At 47.3% G+C, this 17,216-nt stretch overlaps 5 protein-coding genes across 5 annotated transcripts; 2 read left to right on the top strand and 3 right to left on the bottom strand.

Moving 5' to 3' along the window:
- Positions 1-225: 225 nt before the first annotated feature.
- On the top strand, positions 226-634 carry ABOM_010548 (uncharacterized protein; the record flags this gene model as incomplete). Its single annotated transcript, XM_022537676.1, has 2 exons — positions 226-246; positions 302-634. 2 exons carry the CDS (start codon positions 226-228, stop codon positions 632-634), a joined length of 354 nt encoding a protein of 117 aa, XP_022384540.1.
- Positions 635-1,736: 1,102 nt separating this feature from the next.
- ABOM_010547 (uncharacterized protein) lies at positions 1,737-2,783 on the bottom strand (the record flags this gene model as incomplete). Its single annotated transcript, XM_022537675.1, has 1 exon — positions 1,737-2,783. One exon carries the CDS (start codon positions 2,781-2,783, stop codon positions 1,737-1,739), a length of 1,047 nt encoding a protein of 348 aa, XP_022384556.1.
- Positions 2,784-3,705: 922 nt separating this feature from the next.
- Positions 3,706-5,489, bottom strand: ABOM_010546 (alpha-keto acid decarboxylase family protein; the record flags this gene model as incomplete). Its single annotated transcript, XM_022537674.1, has 2 exons — positions 3,706-5,240; positions 5,291-5,489. The coding sequence occupies 2 exons, from the start codon at positions 5,487-5,489 to the stop codon at positions 3,706-3,708; spliced, it is 1,734 nt and encodes a 577-aa protein (XP_022384557.1).
- A 217-nt stretch (positions 5,490-5,706) lies between these two features.
- Positions 5,707-7,075, top strand: ABOM_010545 (TauD/TfdA dioxygenase family protein; the record flags this gene model as incomplete). Its single annotated transcript, XM_022537673.1, has 4 exons — positions 5,707-5,736; positions 5,802-6,669; positions 6,720-6,851; positions 6,900-7,075. The coding sequence occupies 4 exons, from the start codon at positions 5,707-5,709 to the stop codon at positions 7,073-7,075; spliced, it is 1,206 nt and encodes a 401-aa protein (XP_022384558.1).
- Positions 7,076-7,132: 57 nt separating this feature from the next.
- ABOM_010544 (fungal specific transcription factor domain-containing protein) lies at positions 7,133-8,994 on the bottom strand (the record flags this gene model as incomplete). Its single annotated transcript, XM_022537672.1, has 2 exons — positions 7,133-7,583; positions 7,634-8,994. 2 exons carry the CDS (start codon positions 8,992-8,994, stop codon positions 7,133-7,135), a joined length of 1,812 nt encoding a protein of 603 aa, XP_022384559.1.
- Between the last annotated feature and the right edge of the window lie 8,222 nt (positions 8,995-17,216).

Here is a 17,216-nt window from a genome sequence, read left to right as displayed (position 1 = left end):
GGAAGAGACAAGATGCTATGTCAGGGCACTGCGTACAAGCGAATCGTCAGCTCAGTGAGATCTTAGCTCCATTTCGGCTAACTCCGCTATTCTTCAGAGAATCTAGTATTTTAGATGCCCCACATGAGTCCAGATTGTCCGAGCTATAAAAGCGGCTCATTTACCTTCAACATAACTGAAACAAATCTGCTCAATCTGTTAGAACGGTGTGCTATTATAGCCAAAATGAAGTCCGTCCTGTTCAAGGTAATCCCACACATGATAATTCCTTCCGTGCTTGAGCTTACCAGATCGTCGACAGTCCGTGACCGTCCTCCCAGCCCTCGCCATGGCGGCAATGGCTTCTCCGCTTGTCTCCTACGCAGGCTATTTTTATGAGAACTGTACCGGTCCCAGCATCACAGCTACCAATGTCGCGGCATCCTTCTGCTCTAATGTGGAAGATTTTCCGATCAAGTCTTTCACGGCATATGTATTTTCTGGGGCCTGTGACGATTCTAAATCACCGGTCTTGAATGTCTACACCGCATCGAATTGCGAGTCTGGGTTGTTTGACACTGTGAGCGTGAATGCTGAGAAGCAGTGCTTCGAGGCGGATACCACGATTGTGAGCTTGGGCGTTGAATGTGTTTGATATAAACATGCGTGAGGTCTGTATTCATCATTTTGATGGTCAGGGCACTGGAATGTGTGCCTACTGGGAAAGAAACAATATGAACCTTTAGAGGAATAGCATGAATTATTCATCGTCAATTGTGCACAAATTCAAAATAGCGACAGAGTCTGTTGTGTATGCTAAACCACAAATATAAGGTACATAGAATCAACAAGACAACCGGTGGTATCTCAAAACTCTCGTCCCATCCAACGTCAATCTGATACCAAGTTGCGAAACAAGTGAACCAAAAGTCAACCAGCTACCCCCAAATCTCACATTCTTTCTGACCGCAGCTGCCTGATTGTCAAATTATCTAGCTTTTCCACTGCCCAGCATTCTCCACCCCTCTCGCAACCCTGTTTGCTCCGTCTTCGACGCCCGTTCCAATACTTCCCAGTCCATCGCCCAACGGTTTCCCGGCACTGCCTGTAGCGCCCGTGATGGTATCGCCGATTCCACGAGTAGCGGCGCCTGTGACCCCGCCAACGGTGCGAGAGACGCCTCCGACCGTGTTACCAAGAGTCGAGGTCACGAATTTGGCGGCGCCAGTAACGCCGCTGTCTTGAGAGGAGGAGAAGGTGTTGTTCGGCATGATGCAGGTGTTTCTTGGTCTGAGCTTTTCTTCGTCCGCCTAAGAGTGGTGTTCAAGGCAGGAAAATAAGAGGTTATGAATGTGGATATGGATATTGTTTTGCTTGTTTTGAACGTGGCTCTCGTTGATCCATGGTTTCGGGCGCGCTTGATCCTTCTTATCTTATCATGGATCTCAGATGATGTCATTGTTCGGGGCCCCTGACGTTGGTGGCGGTCGTTCTATTATTCATCTTATACAGTGTACATACGACGAAACATGTAAACAGGGAGTTACTACGGGCCTTCACTAGACTGTTTCCAGCCTGTGAGACCCAGACTCTAGATCCGGGTTGCTTTTCTGGTGGAGTTGCGGACCACCATGCTCATGCTCATGTCTTGCCAGAAAGTACTAACCCACTTGTTGCTTCCATACTTCCAATGAATCGTCAAAGAGGGGATATGTATGAGTACAACAAACCCAATAGTACCTCGTATCTACCATTGATTACAATATGCCATATATCCCGACAACCCACATCAACATATACCACCAGCGACCCGGCAGAACCTGGACACCGTTATTCGGCACCCATGCAAGAGTCTGGTTGCCCGACTGAATGTTCACCGCCTTGGTGGAATTGATACTGTCAAATTGCCCCGAGAAGGTAACAGCAAATTCGATATAGAGGTTATCCTGGCGACCTTCGTAGTATTTATAATCGGATGAGATGTTACCCGAACCACCAAACCTGAGCTCCAAGGTAGTGTTCGACACAGACCCATTCAACATCGTTGTAGCGGGCCAGCCCATGCGTAAGCTGTATGAATCACAAGTACGCCCAGGGAGACGCACCGAGCCCTCACCCACACCGAATTCTGGTTTCGGGTCGGAAGCAGTAGTCGCATTGAAACGAACGGCGGCCGAAGTAGTTGAATCCGAGGAGACATTCATGATCATCACGTCCGAGGCGCCGAACGTATGAGCCCCGTAGTCGACCCAACCTCGACTCGTGACAGCCTGGAAGAGATCCGGATCCCCAGGGCAAACGCTATCCTCTGCCCATTTGATAGGTTTATAGGAGGTGTGGATCTCGCTCACTGGCGCGTCAGACTCCCAAGCCTTGAATCCAATAATGAATGGGTTGAGGGGTCCGGTAGGATAAGGCGGTTGGGGCCCAACCCAGGCGTATCCTAGGAGTCGGAGCGTCCCGTTTGCGCCACGACACCGCGATCCACCCGTGATGTTGTACGAAAGCTGTCCTTCTCCCTGGAAGTAGGAGCCGTCGTATTCTGTTGGGCTGGCATCTCTAGGTCTACTGCCTTGAGATGTCCAGTTCCATGCATTTCCGGGGACAAGGTATGTCGTGCTAAGAAGGTTGTCTCTATCTTCACATCCTGATGAACCTGAGCCGCTGCCGCTTCCACCACTGCTGTCATCGCCGCTGCCGCTGTCGCTGTCAGAATCGCCTCCCCCGCCTCGTCTGGCTAGTGCATTGCCGCTGAAGATAGCGAGAAGAAGCAGGAGCTGGGTGAGAAAGGGCTGCGGCACCATTAGGACGGGGCTATGCTATATATACTGCAGGGTAGGGTCGACATTACGGAGCAAAAGGAGAGAACGGTTCGTCGCAGCAGAGATGGGTCGAAGCGTAGGTCGCGAAGTTATAAATAGGCGTGTGTAATCGACTGCCAAGTGCCCGACCTCGTATTGCTTGGGTCAGGCTACAAGACCACATTATCCATTGGCGGATCGTTGTTGCTGAACCAACGGAGGGTTTGTACTTATATTAAGCGTCCTTGGCAAGGGAAAGCCTAGTCATAGTTGGTTGTGAGAGTTAATGATCAGCCACTTGTCATACAAAATGAGTTAGGGCGTCATGGAATAGTTACATTGGGCTTTGGTGTCATGACAGATAATTATATTCTATTTCATTAGTATCAGTCTCACCTCCCTAGCAAAATGCCAGGAGGGAAACTTTTCAAACTATTTGTTGCGCTTTAAACTCATAGATTTTATCTCTCTTCGCTGATATCTATGCTTGATTCTATCCCGGTCACGACTCATATGGAAACATCCCTGGGCAGAGCTTTGGCCTTCTTTGCTCTCTTGTTGCACTTTAGGATTCGACAGGGGTAGACTTACATGACTGGGTCTCCAGTATGATGGTATAATGTTTAGGAAGTGTGTTATAGAATCCAGCATGGAATGTTCCCACCCGAGTGCTGCTTGGTATATTCACTGCCAAGCGTGAAAGTGATAGCATAGTATAATGTGTAGTTCATTATCTTTGGGCCTATTAACCTGCCGATGTGAGATAAGATGGGGTTGTTGACCTAAACTATACAAATGACATCGCATTTTCCGCGTTTAGGTGACGAGCTACCCAACACAATGCCCTATCACCGACAGAAAGTCACAAGACCAACCCAAGAAACAGATGCAATAGTTTGTCTATGATCATGCTGACATTGAATGACTAAAGCTTACCCTGCACATTCTCCCTTAGAATTTGCTGATTTAACAAGCCCAGCAGTACATCTGGTGCATCGAGTTTATCCATAAAAACTTCTACCATCCGCAAACCCTTGCCGTTGGCGAGTTGGGGATCGTTCAATACAGAATCCAAATCTGCCCAGGTCCGAACCGTCCATGTCAGTGCCTTATGCTCGCCCTCCCGGTCCGCGCCGAAAAACTCGGGTGCTTTGAGGTACTGCCATGGAGCGACATCGTTATATGCCTGGTTGCGGCCATGAATGCACCGCTCGATGGTGTATCCATCATTATTAATCAAAAAGATAATGACATTGAGTCTTTGGTGGATGATGGTACTGAGCTCCTGAACTGTCATTTGGAAGCTGCCATCACCGATAAATAGGATTGTGCGAGGGTTAGGTAGACCGTGGTACTCGCTGGACGCGACTAGATCTCGCTGCGCATGGCTTGCTCCTAGCGCGGCTGGCAGCATGTACCCAATAGACAGCCAGGTGGCCGGCTTGAACAGACGGGCATGCGGAGGTAGTATGAACTCATTGACGCCATAGCCTGGTGTTCCGGTCTCGCCAAGGATAATGTCTCCAGTACGGAGAAATGGTGAGAGTCGCTTCCAGAAGCCCTCTTTCTGTGTGACTAGATCGGTAGGAGACACTTCGGAGAGTGTCCTGAGTGATGGGTGGACAAGTTCATGTTTATGTGTCGGTATTTTAGACATATCGAGTCGCTCTGTGAGCTGCTGAATGAAATACCCGACTGGGAGATCGCGGAAGACCTCTTTGTTAGCTTGGATCGAGTTGGGGCTAAACAGGACAGCTGCCTCGTCCGCTGGTCTTAAGAAATAATTGTAGGTGTTGGTGTTGCTGAAGTGTGGTCCGAAAACCAGAACTAAATCACAAGAGTCGAGAAAAGATTTGTAAGGAAGCGTACATACTCCGTAGACGTTAGGGAGGGTTTCATCAATTAACCCCTTGCCAAATCCAGATGTGAATGTTGGCCAGCCTATCGTCCGGACAAAGTGATCTACTCCGTGGAGCATATCGAACGCTCTAGTCTCTCCGTCAACCAGAATCATCGGCTTCTTGCTGCTGTAGATTCTATGGAGGACAGCATTAAGGGCTGCTTTCTCCACCGGTGGCTGGCGCACTGCGGGCGGAATCCGAATCTTCGACGACAAGCCCGCGGTAGGGACAAGCGCGGGCACCATGTCAACAGGAATAGCAATACGAACAGGTCGGCTGTGCAACAAACATTGCAGCAAAATCCTATCAATCTCGGAAGGCGCCGTGCGATGATCGTCCAGGCTGACCTGCGCTACAGTGACATGTTCCTGTATTGCGCCAAATCGCTGATAGTCGCCGTCATTGAAGGTGTGATGGATCAATGCGCGCGACTCCTGCGAGGCGCGCATGGGTGTCCCAACAATATGCACAACTGGGGCTCTCTCTGCGTAGGCTCCCGCAATCGCATTGATGGCAGACAGCTCGCCAACGCCAAATGTGGTCACCACCGCACCAATTTCTAAACGGTCAACCTCTGTCAAACGCAGAAAGGAACTGGGGAGAGGGTACCTTTGATCCGAGAGTACCCATCTGCAGCATATCCCGCATTCAGCTCGTTGCAGTTTCCCACCCATTTGAGTCCCGAAGGTACGACATGATCCAGGAGTGTCAAGTTGTAGTCACCAGGTACTCCAAAGATAGAGTCCACACCCAACTGGCCCAAACGCCTGAACAGATATTGGGCGAGTGGTAGAGTTTTCCCTTCCATATTTTATTCGACTGTCACTTACCGTAAGCGACTTACATTGCTCCCTCCACTGTTTTAGACTTCGTTCTTGTTTATATATGGCAGAAGGAGAATTCAATGGTCCTATACATCAATCGTAACCTACAGCTCTTGCCGATATCCGAAAAGATACATTTCGGCAATAGGAAAATATAGCCCGCAAGCTCATGCCGATCGGAGTGCCTAACGCCGAAAGCCGATGCCTCGGAGCCCTATTCGATATAGAAGCGTAGACATTACTGATGAGAGCCAAATGTTGATCTCTAGACTTCAGTACATAAATAACGAAGCTAGAACGATGGCAAGGAACAATCTAAACAGCAACAAACACTGTGTATATACACCAGCATCATGACTATCCAACAGACCACCATGCAGCCGACTGAGCGACAGCACAGCTCAGGCTCCCTTGACAGCTTCGACCCGATCATGGTAACTCCCGTGATTGGCAACGAGTTCGCCAAAGGAACTTGCAATATCGTTGACGATATCTTACAAGCCCCCAATGCAGACCAACGTATTCGCGACTTGGCCATCATGAGTGTGTTACTCCCTCCAAGAAAGCTATCACTCAAAGCCATGCTGACTCTAGCAGTCGCCGAACGGGGCGTTGTTTTCTTCCGTGCCCAAGACAATCTCACGAATGATTTGCAAAAGGAACTCATCCTTCGCCTGGGTGAGCTGACCGGTCGTCCATCCACCCACGGCCTGCACATTCACCCGGTCACCAATGATGCACGCGAATTCGGTGACCCGGACCCTCAAATCAGCACCATCAACTCTGAAGGCCGCAAGACTCTCTATAAGGGATCTGATTATACCAAGATGGCGGCAGTCTGGCACAGCGACATCTCGTTCGAGAAAGCTCCCGCCGACTTTTCGAGTCTGCGACTGGTGCAACTGCCCAAAACGGGCGGTGACACGCTTTGGGCGTCTGGTTACGAAATCTATGATCGCATCAGTAAGCCCTACCGGGCGTTTTTGGAGACATTGACAGCCACACACACAGGTGTCGGCTTTATGAGGCTGGCACAGACGGGGAAGTTCCATTTGTATGAAAAGGAGCGCGGAGCCCCCGTCAATATTGGAGGAGACCTATCGGCTGTTCATCCGGTCGTAAGGACCAACCCAATCACAGGATGGAAATCCATTTTCCCTATCGGTAAGATGCATTCTCAGTGCTGTATATGCGGATGCTAATTGAGCGCGTAGGCTCTTTTCCTACGCAGATCGACGGGTTGACTCGTAGAGAGAGCGCCAGCATGCTGCAGTGGTTTCATGATATGATCACCCACGGACATGATCTCCAGGTCCGTTTCAAATGGAACAGTCCTAACGATATCGGTATGTGTCTGGGTATCCCATATTTTATGCTGTTGACTGACTGTCTAGCGATCTGGGACAACCGCAGCGTCTTTCATACCGCGACGGGCGACCATGAAGGGTTTGGCCCACGGAGTGGTAACCGGGCTGTGGGGGTGGGCGAGGTTCCGTACTTTGATCCGGGCAGCAAATCACGCAGAGAAGAGCTGGGCATTGTAGATGACCTTGCTCCCTGCCACTGGTAGCCTTTACATTGTTCTTGATGTCTAAGTTGTTCAGTCTATTCATTAATTTCAAGTTCTTCATTGCTCTGAATCGAAGTTATCCCAACCAAAACCAAACACATCCAACGTAGGGAGATTAAGACTCTCGCCAGCCCAGAAGTCTTCTAAGGACGCACCTGCGAATGGATTTCGCGCATCAAGAGAATCTTCTTGCTCTTGAGCTTCTATAAATGCTGCACTCTGCAGATCGAGTGTGCTTGCCACGGGATCCTTGGAATTCTCAAGATTGGGGAAATGAAGCCCTGATGATCCATCCGCGCCTGGTGCTGGCTGTTCTGGTATACACGAACTATGGGTCGACACCTCATCGACAAAGGCCATAACTCGGTTGATCATATTCTCCAGGTCGTCACGGTATTTCCTGAAACTAGATTTCCGCTCAGCCATAGCAAACATGGCGGACGAGCACGCACGGAGATCATTTGCCACGCTCGTGCTCCATAAACGTGGAGATCGAAACAAACAGAAACTACGACTATGATTAACTTAAAGAAACTGGATAGTGAAGACAATACACACCACATTGTGAGTCCGGCAATATAGACCGAATTTGACAAAAGGAAAGAGTACCCGGACAGACCCTTTTGCTGCGAACGCTTAAACAATTGGCACATTTGCCCCGATACATGTAAGCATGTTCTGATGAGGTCATCTTCTGGATTGAGTATACTCAGAAATGGTTGCAGAAGCGCACGAACACAGTTATTCCAGTGCATTTGGATGAAGTCGTTATCATGGGGTTGTAAGGGAGGTAAACCCCTTTTGTACTCCTCTAGCGAGGCCAGCAATGGAGATAGTTCCTGAATCAAAGCAGACATGTTTTTGTCCACGCGGTAAATTTTGGTATGAGTGCGGGACATGATCCGTTGCAAGTGTACTGTCGCAATAAACCGTCTGATGGCCGGTATAGTCGCCCCATCTCCAATACCCAAAGACAACTCACTCCTGTCCTGTTCTACCCCAGCATACCTGCTGGTCAGGTCATCGGTATCAGCCGGAATCTGCGCGTCGATTTCATCCTCTGCTATACTGAATGGCCGTCCCAGGGACCATGACACATGTCGCTCGATCACGTATACGCTCCAGAATAGCCTTCGGCGCAACTGTGCCTCTAGTGGCTTCATTGTCCTGTAGTGTGGTTCGCGGTGCATACCCAGGTCTATACATATTCGCATCGCCATGCCGATGGTGTACCACAGACTTGAGCTCGAGCTCGATCGTAACTCGTATATGATCACCAACATGCGCCCTTCGATGCCTGTGACAGACAGAGACTCTCGCAGCGCACTATCGAATTGCATGGCAGTAGCAAAATATGCGCTGGGCGTTGTCGACTCATACTGTTCAGTGAGTTGTAGCATCGCTGCTCCAATGGCATATATCATGAATAGCTTGAACATTCCGTATTGCTCTTTCTGGCCGGCGCCGGGCGCATCGTATCGCCTAGAATGTAGTTGAAGAATCTCCGCGCAGTTGATAAATGGTAGCCGCGTGTGCATGTTAACGAAGTATGCGTCAAGGAGCTGCCTCCCGACCGTATCGTCAGGCGGTACAGCCTTGCCCTGTTCAGCCGTGGGAGCCGGCGATGGTGGTTCCTGATGTTCAGTATCATGAATCGGAATCGATCTATTGGTCCAGGCAGCATCCTCCACAATAGAACTTAAGTTCTCCGTAAGGGTCACGCCGGATGAAGGGCCAAAGTATGCGCTAGCCTTGCTTTTCTCGCTAGGTTCTGCCTCGGTCTGTTCTTCAAGCGCACACGGTGTACCCGCTGGCGATCCAACAGGCTGCTCTCGGCTGGTAGATGGTAACCCTTCAGTGATGGCAGAAAGATGCGCTTCCAACGCCTCAATTCGCTGCGCCAGTGCGCCCTTGGACATCCCATGATGCCAAGATGGAGACGTCTCCAACCGCAGACAAGGCTCATTTGCCGCGGTACAGTTGTCGCAGGTGGGGAATCCAACACAGCGTTGTTTTCGTCGGTGGCAGCGACGACAGGATTTTGGGACTCTTTTCCGGACTCTCGTCGTCTGTTCCATTTAGTATGGCTAGTTGAAAGGTGTGGAATTTAGGAGAAGGAAATGTTGAGACGGCTAAGCTTCCCCGCAGTTTGGCGCTTTCGTGGCGCTAATTTTAGTATTGCTCGTTGCGTCGCCGACTGGCCGACCTGAATGCAGCGCAAGCTCCTTGAGTGCTGGATGGTGGTGACAGGATATAGTTCATGCTCTATTTGCAGCACAGAGCTCTTAAAGTTTGTTTCGATACTATTTGATTGTATTTGGGTTTAGAGAGTTTCATTCTGGAAACAAATCACAATAGAGGTTAGTGATATAGAATCAGCAAAGTGACAAATGGCGTGATCAACAGTCTACTTTGATAGGGCGCGGTGGGGCTGGCGGCAGGATTCAGTAGCGATATGAGGGTATTCAACATGATTTTTCTTGTATATCAAAGTGATCTACAAGTAAAACGACATGAAAGCTACACGATTTGATTCCTACCATAAGATAGTACCACTCCAAAATTCTTTTATTATCTCTATCCATCACTTGTGGCACCCACCGTTGTCCATTTGTTATAGTACAGTAAAGACTCGTGTATCTCAGCCAGTACTGGTCCAGCTGAGGCCATGTAATCTATTGGTCTTCGTGAACAAGTAGTCTGAGGAGAATATTGAGCCGAGATCGGAATGCCATTGATCCTTGGGGCAGGGGGTAAACGAGTCACGTCGACTCTTTTGCGTGGGTCTAGGCCAACACACTGGTGTACATCGGCTGTCTATATCCTTGTTAACAGAGAATGAAGTAGTCATTGATTGGTACATTATCTCTGCAATTGGAACCGTTAAATCTCCCATAAGAAAGGTCTCTAGAGAGGTCGCGCCCATGGTCAAGTGTTAATTTTTCACAATCATCCAATGATCTTCTTTAAGACAGCCGACAGCGAAGGGCAGAAACTGAACGAATTTATAACTTCTTCCTTGGCAGTGTTTGAAAGAGCATACTAGAATATGTAGCTTTGTTCTATGATTTGGTATCAATCAATATAGCCAACTTGGCAAACCTTATATGGCTAACGATCATAGTCTGGAACAGGTCAGGTACCTCTGGGTAGAGCCCGATAAACCGTTGCCCAGCGCCCCAGCCCGTCATGACAAAGAAAATAGCCACACATGTATCACGCTGCGTAGACTTGGAGCGAACCAGGGGTCAGTAATTAGAAGCAGACAGAAGTAGGGGAACTAAAACTTTGTAAAGTTATAAAGAACCTAGCCCGCTGGAAGACTATTGCATCAAAGCACTGCAATCCTTATTATTCTATATTGCAATCTGACTCTCTGTTGATTTCAGAGAATATGGTTCGACTTCTACTTATCGGCGTTTTCTATTTAGCAACTCTGGCTGCTGGTCGACACATACACACACTTGCCGAAAGAGGCCGAGCCATGTTTTGGTCCAAGGAAAGATTGCACTCCCTGTGTGATAACGTGAAGGTAGAAGAAGTGCAGCTACAAAATGGCAATAAGAAACAGTATATGAGGGCAACCTGCAGGGACAACAGAGGCACAACATCTGGGCGCCAAAGTCCTTCGTCGGAGGTGTTTGTAAACTCAAGGCTTGACCTGGATCAATGTCTGTCCTGGAACAGGCAGACGCACAATTTTAAATCAACAGAAGGGTAGGTATATAACCACGTTATGGCTTGAGTGTACTTTTATTTGTATATAAGTAATAACTAATGAGCATAGTGGAAATGGGATCCAGGAAGGCGGTTGCTATAGCTGTCGTTACTACGACTACAGGCGATATTACATCCCTAATATGTTCAACTTCCAGTGCATGTGTGGGAACGCGCCGGGGGGTCCAACAATAGAAACTCCGGACTCTGCCTTTGTGAATGCAGGTTTGGTATCTTTTGACATGGGTAAGTATATCTCCGTGGCAGAGACGAGACTGCTTTCTAACTAAGGCCTGACAGATGGAATAATAGGAGCCGTCAATGGCGTACTGAAATGCCATAGCAGACAAGGACAAATTATTCGTTAGCTGGTATCCTGACGATTATCTATTTGTTGAAATAGGGTTTGCTTTAAAAAAAATGCTATTGATGATTTTCTGTCGAAATTGGCTTTCTATCAACTGCCCGTTGATACCTACCATGTTATAACTCGTCAACTCGAAGGCATTAAGGATAGAATTTTCTCATTTCTATAGCATCGAGTTATACCGTACACAATATTTATAAGATTAATGCCTATAGTGTAATTTAGTTATCAATAGTCAATTGGCTCTTAAGGATAGTGTACAGAGTTTAATCTAGAATCCAGTGTATGTCTCAATGTGCCGTACATTCTCCCAGACTCGGGAAACTTACTTTTATCTGAGAGTGACTTCTTACTTCAAAGGTACATACAAGTGTGCCAGCCGTACAAACGACGGCTCAGTGGCTTCTTAGTCAACTTACCTTAGGGGTACAGAACCCCTAATACTTGATGACTCTGGAACCTCGCATTCGTTATTCTAAAAGCGGCAACGTCGCGTGAGTCTCATTCCTTGGCTCAGCTTAAGACATAATTACTTGGAATATTCCAGACACGTGTATGTCTCAGGAAGTGAGATTCTAATTCGGTTGCCGAAGATACTGTTCAAGATGCTGACTGAGGTCCCGAAGAAGGCTCGTATCTGTTTCAAGCCACCGCATCATGGGTTTACCCACCCCAGCTGCAATCTTATGTACGTGGCTCATTGCTTGAGACAACTCAAGATTAAAATCTCTCCCAGAGTATCCTCCAGACGTGGCTCAGACTCCTTATCAACATTAGTAAATTAAAACGTAAGACTTATCACCAATGCGAAGCTACGCACGAGTGCTACTTGGTGTACAAGTTTCTGCATGATATCATCACGCATGAAGATCGACCCCGTCCCAATCCGGAACGTTCCAACCCGGGCAAAAATTTATGTAAAGACCGAAAAGAGCCGAAAGGAGAGGCATTGGCATCTGGCCTATGCCTAAAGACTATCATTCACGAGATGTGATAGAGGCGGATGACGCGGTTATGTGGATAACCCCCGAATAGAAGGAAAGAGAAGGAATGTGCATTCTTCTTAAGATATCGTTGGCTTGAAGGTCAATCACACGTCACCGATTAGTGGATACTTGATTCGTTTATATCAAGTTATATCAGCGGTACGCTTTGGATAATCAAATAAAAAAGGGGGGGAAGAAATCCCCGTTCATTGATTATCAAGGGTATCAAGAGTAGTGAGCGGTGTGTTAGGTGATTTATTTGGACAAACAGCTATTGCTTCAGATTATACCGAGAGTACCTTGGAGACAAATAGTATACGGAACCATGCATGCTATTGCATGAGTCTTACAGGTAGATATCAGTACACCGCTTCAAACCATTAAGCAATGATTATGGCTACTATGATATAGTCACAGCCTGTGGCAAAGGTCACGATAACCACAGGTACTAGCATGCAACCAGGCCGCATCCTAAGCGTCCTCTGGTCTATAGTTGTAAAACCTTGGTGGATCTGCTCAAGTGAGTGATGAATACGACCTTGGTAGTATCGATCAATAACTAGCCGGTTCAAAAATCAATTGGTACAGCTATGCATCCATATGACCCTCTTAGCTCAGTCCCAGTAAATACCGAAGTACGCTACAGCATTAACCATTGGCCAAATGATGTATAGTTGTAAGGCTCAACGATCTATCAGGTTACACCTATCTCGGGCCGACAGCAGAAGTCTTCGGTCTCTACCCGGAAACTGAAAAATCGGCGTGATAAGTCTGCATCATGCACGGCGCGATTCCGTGATTCTGCAGGGAAATTAGCAGACGCTAGATCGCAAGCACTGACCATCTGCGTGAGAGAATTAAGGGGAAGTAATGAATTGTTGGGCAGCAATACATCATCAATTTTTTGCTGTAACAATAAACCGGCGAATGGGTCCAATGCGTGGTTTCTCTCTTTGATGCGTAATTTGATACACCCACAGAGGGCAGCTACTCATGAAACTCAGGATGTATATGACGCCTGTCTCCTAGGCAATGACGGTTTCAGTAGATCGCACAGACCAAACTAGTTAATTCATCTCCTTTCCACGTGGAACGCAATCAGGCTACTGCTCCTAGTTACTTTTATTGAGAGTCGGCGTCGGGCTTTTCAGAAGATTTTTTTTCTGGCGCTAGTGATTGCCAACAGGGAAGAGAAATAAATTCCTGATCAATTGATGGAGTCTGTGCACCATCCTTAATATTTTTCGTAACCGTCGGGAATTTTATGTAAAATGCAAGTGGTTGGGGATGTAACATGTTACTAGCACTTTTGTGTGATTGAGGTCGTGGTAGTGACTTAACGCAATTGTCGGTCTGGAGCAGTCTATTGATTTTTTATTATGTTTTCATTTCAGAATTATGTACCCAGAAACCTCTGCAACCCGTTAGGTACAGGGGAAAACCTACTGGTTGATAATGCCAACGATGGCGGATGGAGTAAAGTAGGGTTAGCTTATCGGGGGTGTCGGAAGAAAAAATTTGTCCAGTCCTCCCTCAGATTCTTCCCATGTGATTTATCCTACGGCGACGCATCGACAGGTCAGCCGGTGATCTGTGCTTCTTTTTGATCCTTTCTTTCTCCAGAATTGTTGATTCGCCAATGGAATCTCAGCTTTTGTCTTTTTTTTCCCCTAGAACCGAGATATCTTTGCAGACCACCTGACCTAAATCTACTGGGGCGGCAAAGGATCTAGAAGGCCGACGGGGAGTATAAAACTTTGGAAATGTCGGTGGGTGGGCGGATGAGTGGATCTAGGAACCATTAGTTGCTAAGCTAGCTCTAGTCTTGCTCGCTTACTGCACGGTGGCCACCATCCTTGAGGGTAGATATCAGTTACCTGCTGAACGGTAACTCGGTTTCCTGGTTCTAGTCCCTGCTTACCCAGGCCGATGGTACCATTATCAGGGCTGTGAGTAATTATCTGGAGGGGTACAGTCCGTTAGTGCTTATTATCCGATTAGTCGCTGGTGGCGATCGGTAAATGTGTGGGTTGGAAGTCGTTGAGTCATAGAGAGGTATTTCTCACTCGGTTTGGGACAATGTCACTTGTCTAGTCGAATCAGTCAACCATATTTCGCGAAGAATGTATATTGTTTGAGAATGGGCTTGTCAGGAGTACTATGTCCGGTCTATTTTTCACGGGGCGCCGCTGGACTGGTTACGTCGCCAACATCATACCCTACACATAATAGCATATGAATATGATTGTGAACATAAATATGAACCATAATGTTAATCTACTACAAAACCATAGACATCATTCTATGACAGCCCACAATGGCGTAAAAAGATCACCAGCTCGACGAGGGTAAATAAGCTCGGCTCCACTTGTTCCAGAAATAGCATCCCGGCCGCCCGATTATTAAGGATCTATTCATGGGCATATTTATTTTGGTAGCGGTAATGATTTTCCTCAAGATATTGCTTTGACATTCACCAATCCTATCATCTCCTCAACCCCACAGTACCCCATGATGAGAAGAAAAATATTCCTGTAGGACATCCAAGATCACATACATGCCGTTCCGGCTCGGTATCACCTCCCCCGCCAACAACGGGTTTTCAGTGCTACCATTCATTCTCTTATTTTAAGCCAGATCGAGTATTGGTCCCTGCATTAAGATGGAATGCACAGTCATCCCCGGTATCAGGGCTTGAGTCAGACTGCTAGTGAGGAATGTGTCAGGTTACACTGCGTTGACCGATACACGGCTTTGGCAGTGATAAGACCGACAGAAGTATATATCGATGGAGGAAACAGGGGGAAAAGATATATAGACCGACAGTCTTTGTTATGCAGTCAGCACTCTGTTCAAGGCAGAGTTTGTTATGCGGCATTTGAGATTGATTAGCAGGGTTATGAAAAAGAAAAGAAATAAATCAAGGTAGATTGCATGCATGCCGTGGCTTAGATACCTAGAACGCCTAATACAAACGGTCAATGAAGATTCCCCCTCGGAAGACGTTTGTATAACACCTTTCCACGTAATCTGGTATCTAAGATGGCTTTTCTGACATCATGAGAAAGCAACAGTAGAGCCACAGCTGTATCACTGTGCTACAGGAGTAGGCGCGAACCCGGGATTTGCAGTGCAATGTCTGGGGCGTCTAGTACACAGTATGATATTCCGGTCATTCCATATAAAGTACGATTTTACTAAGCTGTGATCAAGGTAAACACTGTAATACAAGAAGTCAGCTGATATGACTGGCCCGCTAATATTAACAACAAATAATTATGGAATATGGATGTGGGTCTCGCTTCTGTCAATCATGAAAATCATGCGGATGTATGAAACGAATCAGTCGAAGCATGGCTGTGTGATGATGAAGTCGAGTGGGCCATGATAGCTCAAACACCATGTAAGGAGCTGTTGCCTGAAACCGTGAGCTCTATGCTGACAGGAACAAACTTCATGCCAGTTTAGACCTGGTCTTTCTTCGCAGGATTCGGATTATTACTATGTAGAAGGGACGCTGAAACAGTTTCAGTCATCATGTCAGATAGAAATCCCGCCATGTGAATAGGAAACAGATAGGTGCTATAATTCGACAACCAGGAAGCTAATATTTTTATTATCCGTAATACTCCGTCTATCATATGGTTAAAAAAAAAATAAACACAAAAAAACAAAACAAAACAAAACAAAACAGTCAATGGTTGGGCAGAAATTAACGGTGGAAGCCTCCGGAATACCCAATCCGTCGCGCCGCTGAAAATCACAGATCCAACGGTGCCCCGTGCATATCCAGAGAGCTGATCAGCGGCAAATCTATTAGTCCCAGTTTAGAAGCTGATCAACAGGGACAGCTCCATCTGCACAGGGGTGGCCAGCCCTCGCTGATAGGGGGAAGAGCAGGATTCGTAACCGGCTTTGAGCCAGTAACTTGCATCTGGCATCTGATATCCAATCAATTCAATTCCAACCTCACCTCTAGAATTCTCCCCCACCCTGCCCCTCCTCTACTTTTCTGTCCCTTATCTCTCACTATTACCTATCAATCTCCTAGTTTTAATATCTTGCTACTCCGTACTCTAAGAAATTTCCTACCGCCACGTGACGATGACGACGGAGCCCCAGGGAGCTTCGTAAGACTGAACTGCCACCTAGACTATCACTTCTTTGTCCCCACCACCATAACTTGAAAATGTCCTGTTGATGATCACGATTGTGTGATAGGAGAAAAAGCTACCCAATCATGCCGTGCACGTCAAGCTCAACAAGCTTCGTCATTGGCGTATACGCGGTCGGCATTCTCAGGAGGTATCGGCTTCATGAACCAACATCGGGTAGCCGAACCAAAAAAAAAAATGGAAAAACACGAGATGCCAGTATCCCTTCTTATTCGCACAGCCTTATTGCCTTCCGAACAGGAACTCCGTGTCCAGACCGGCCGAACCTTCCGTGGGTCACTTTCCTTATCCTTGGGTTTCTCGTTAGCGGTCCGGTTCGGGCGCTAAAAAAGCAACTTGCTATCTCTTGATAAACTTGTTCCTTCGGATCCACTTCCGGTTTTTGCCTCTTGAGATAATCCATAAGGGAAAAAAGAAAAAGGAAAAGGAAAAGGAGGGCCTGACTAGCATTGTGTTTAGCCCTCCTCTTCCACTAACGCTAATGGATCCAGTGATCTTCTCTGCTCTAAAGGTTCCAGAAGGGTGATCGAGACTGTTCGACCGGTGGGGACAGTCTGACAATTCAGCTCAAGTTTTTCAATTTTTTCAACCGCACAATAACAAACCCGAAAAATATAGGGAGACAAAACATGAGAAAAGTAAGGAAAAGGTGACAAAAACCATGCAGAAACAAGAAGAAATTGTAGAAGAATGAAAGGGCGTCAATCCATTCTCTCCATGGACCTGACAATCTCCATCTAAGACTAAATGTGACTCCCCTTTGGCCACTTGTGGTACCATCGTGGATCCCGTGGAACCAGTGCTGTCGACCGTGGTCACAGCCCAGATAGTCGCGAAAAAAAAAGCTACTCTGACTATGCCTAAGCGTTGTTCTAGTCCATCGAGGTTGGGTGTCA

This window comes from Aspergillus bombycis (assembly GCF_001792695.1).
Source record: "Aspergillus bombycis strain NRRL26010 chromosome Unknown contig00129, whole genome shotgun sequence".
In the NCBI taxonomy this organism is placed as follows: domain Eukaryota; kingdom Fungi; phylum Ascomycota; class Eurotiomycetes; order Eurotiales; family Aspergillaceae; genus Aspergillus; species Aspergillus bombycis.
The sequence above is the reverse complement of the archived record's forward strand: the minus strand, read 5'-3'. Positions and strand labels throughout refer to the sequence as shown.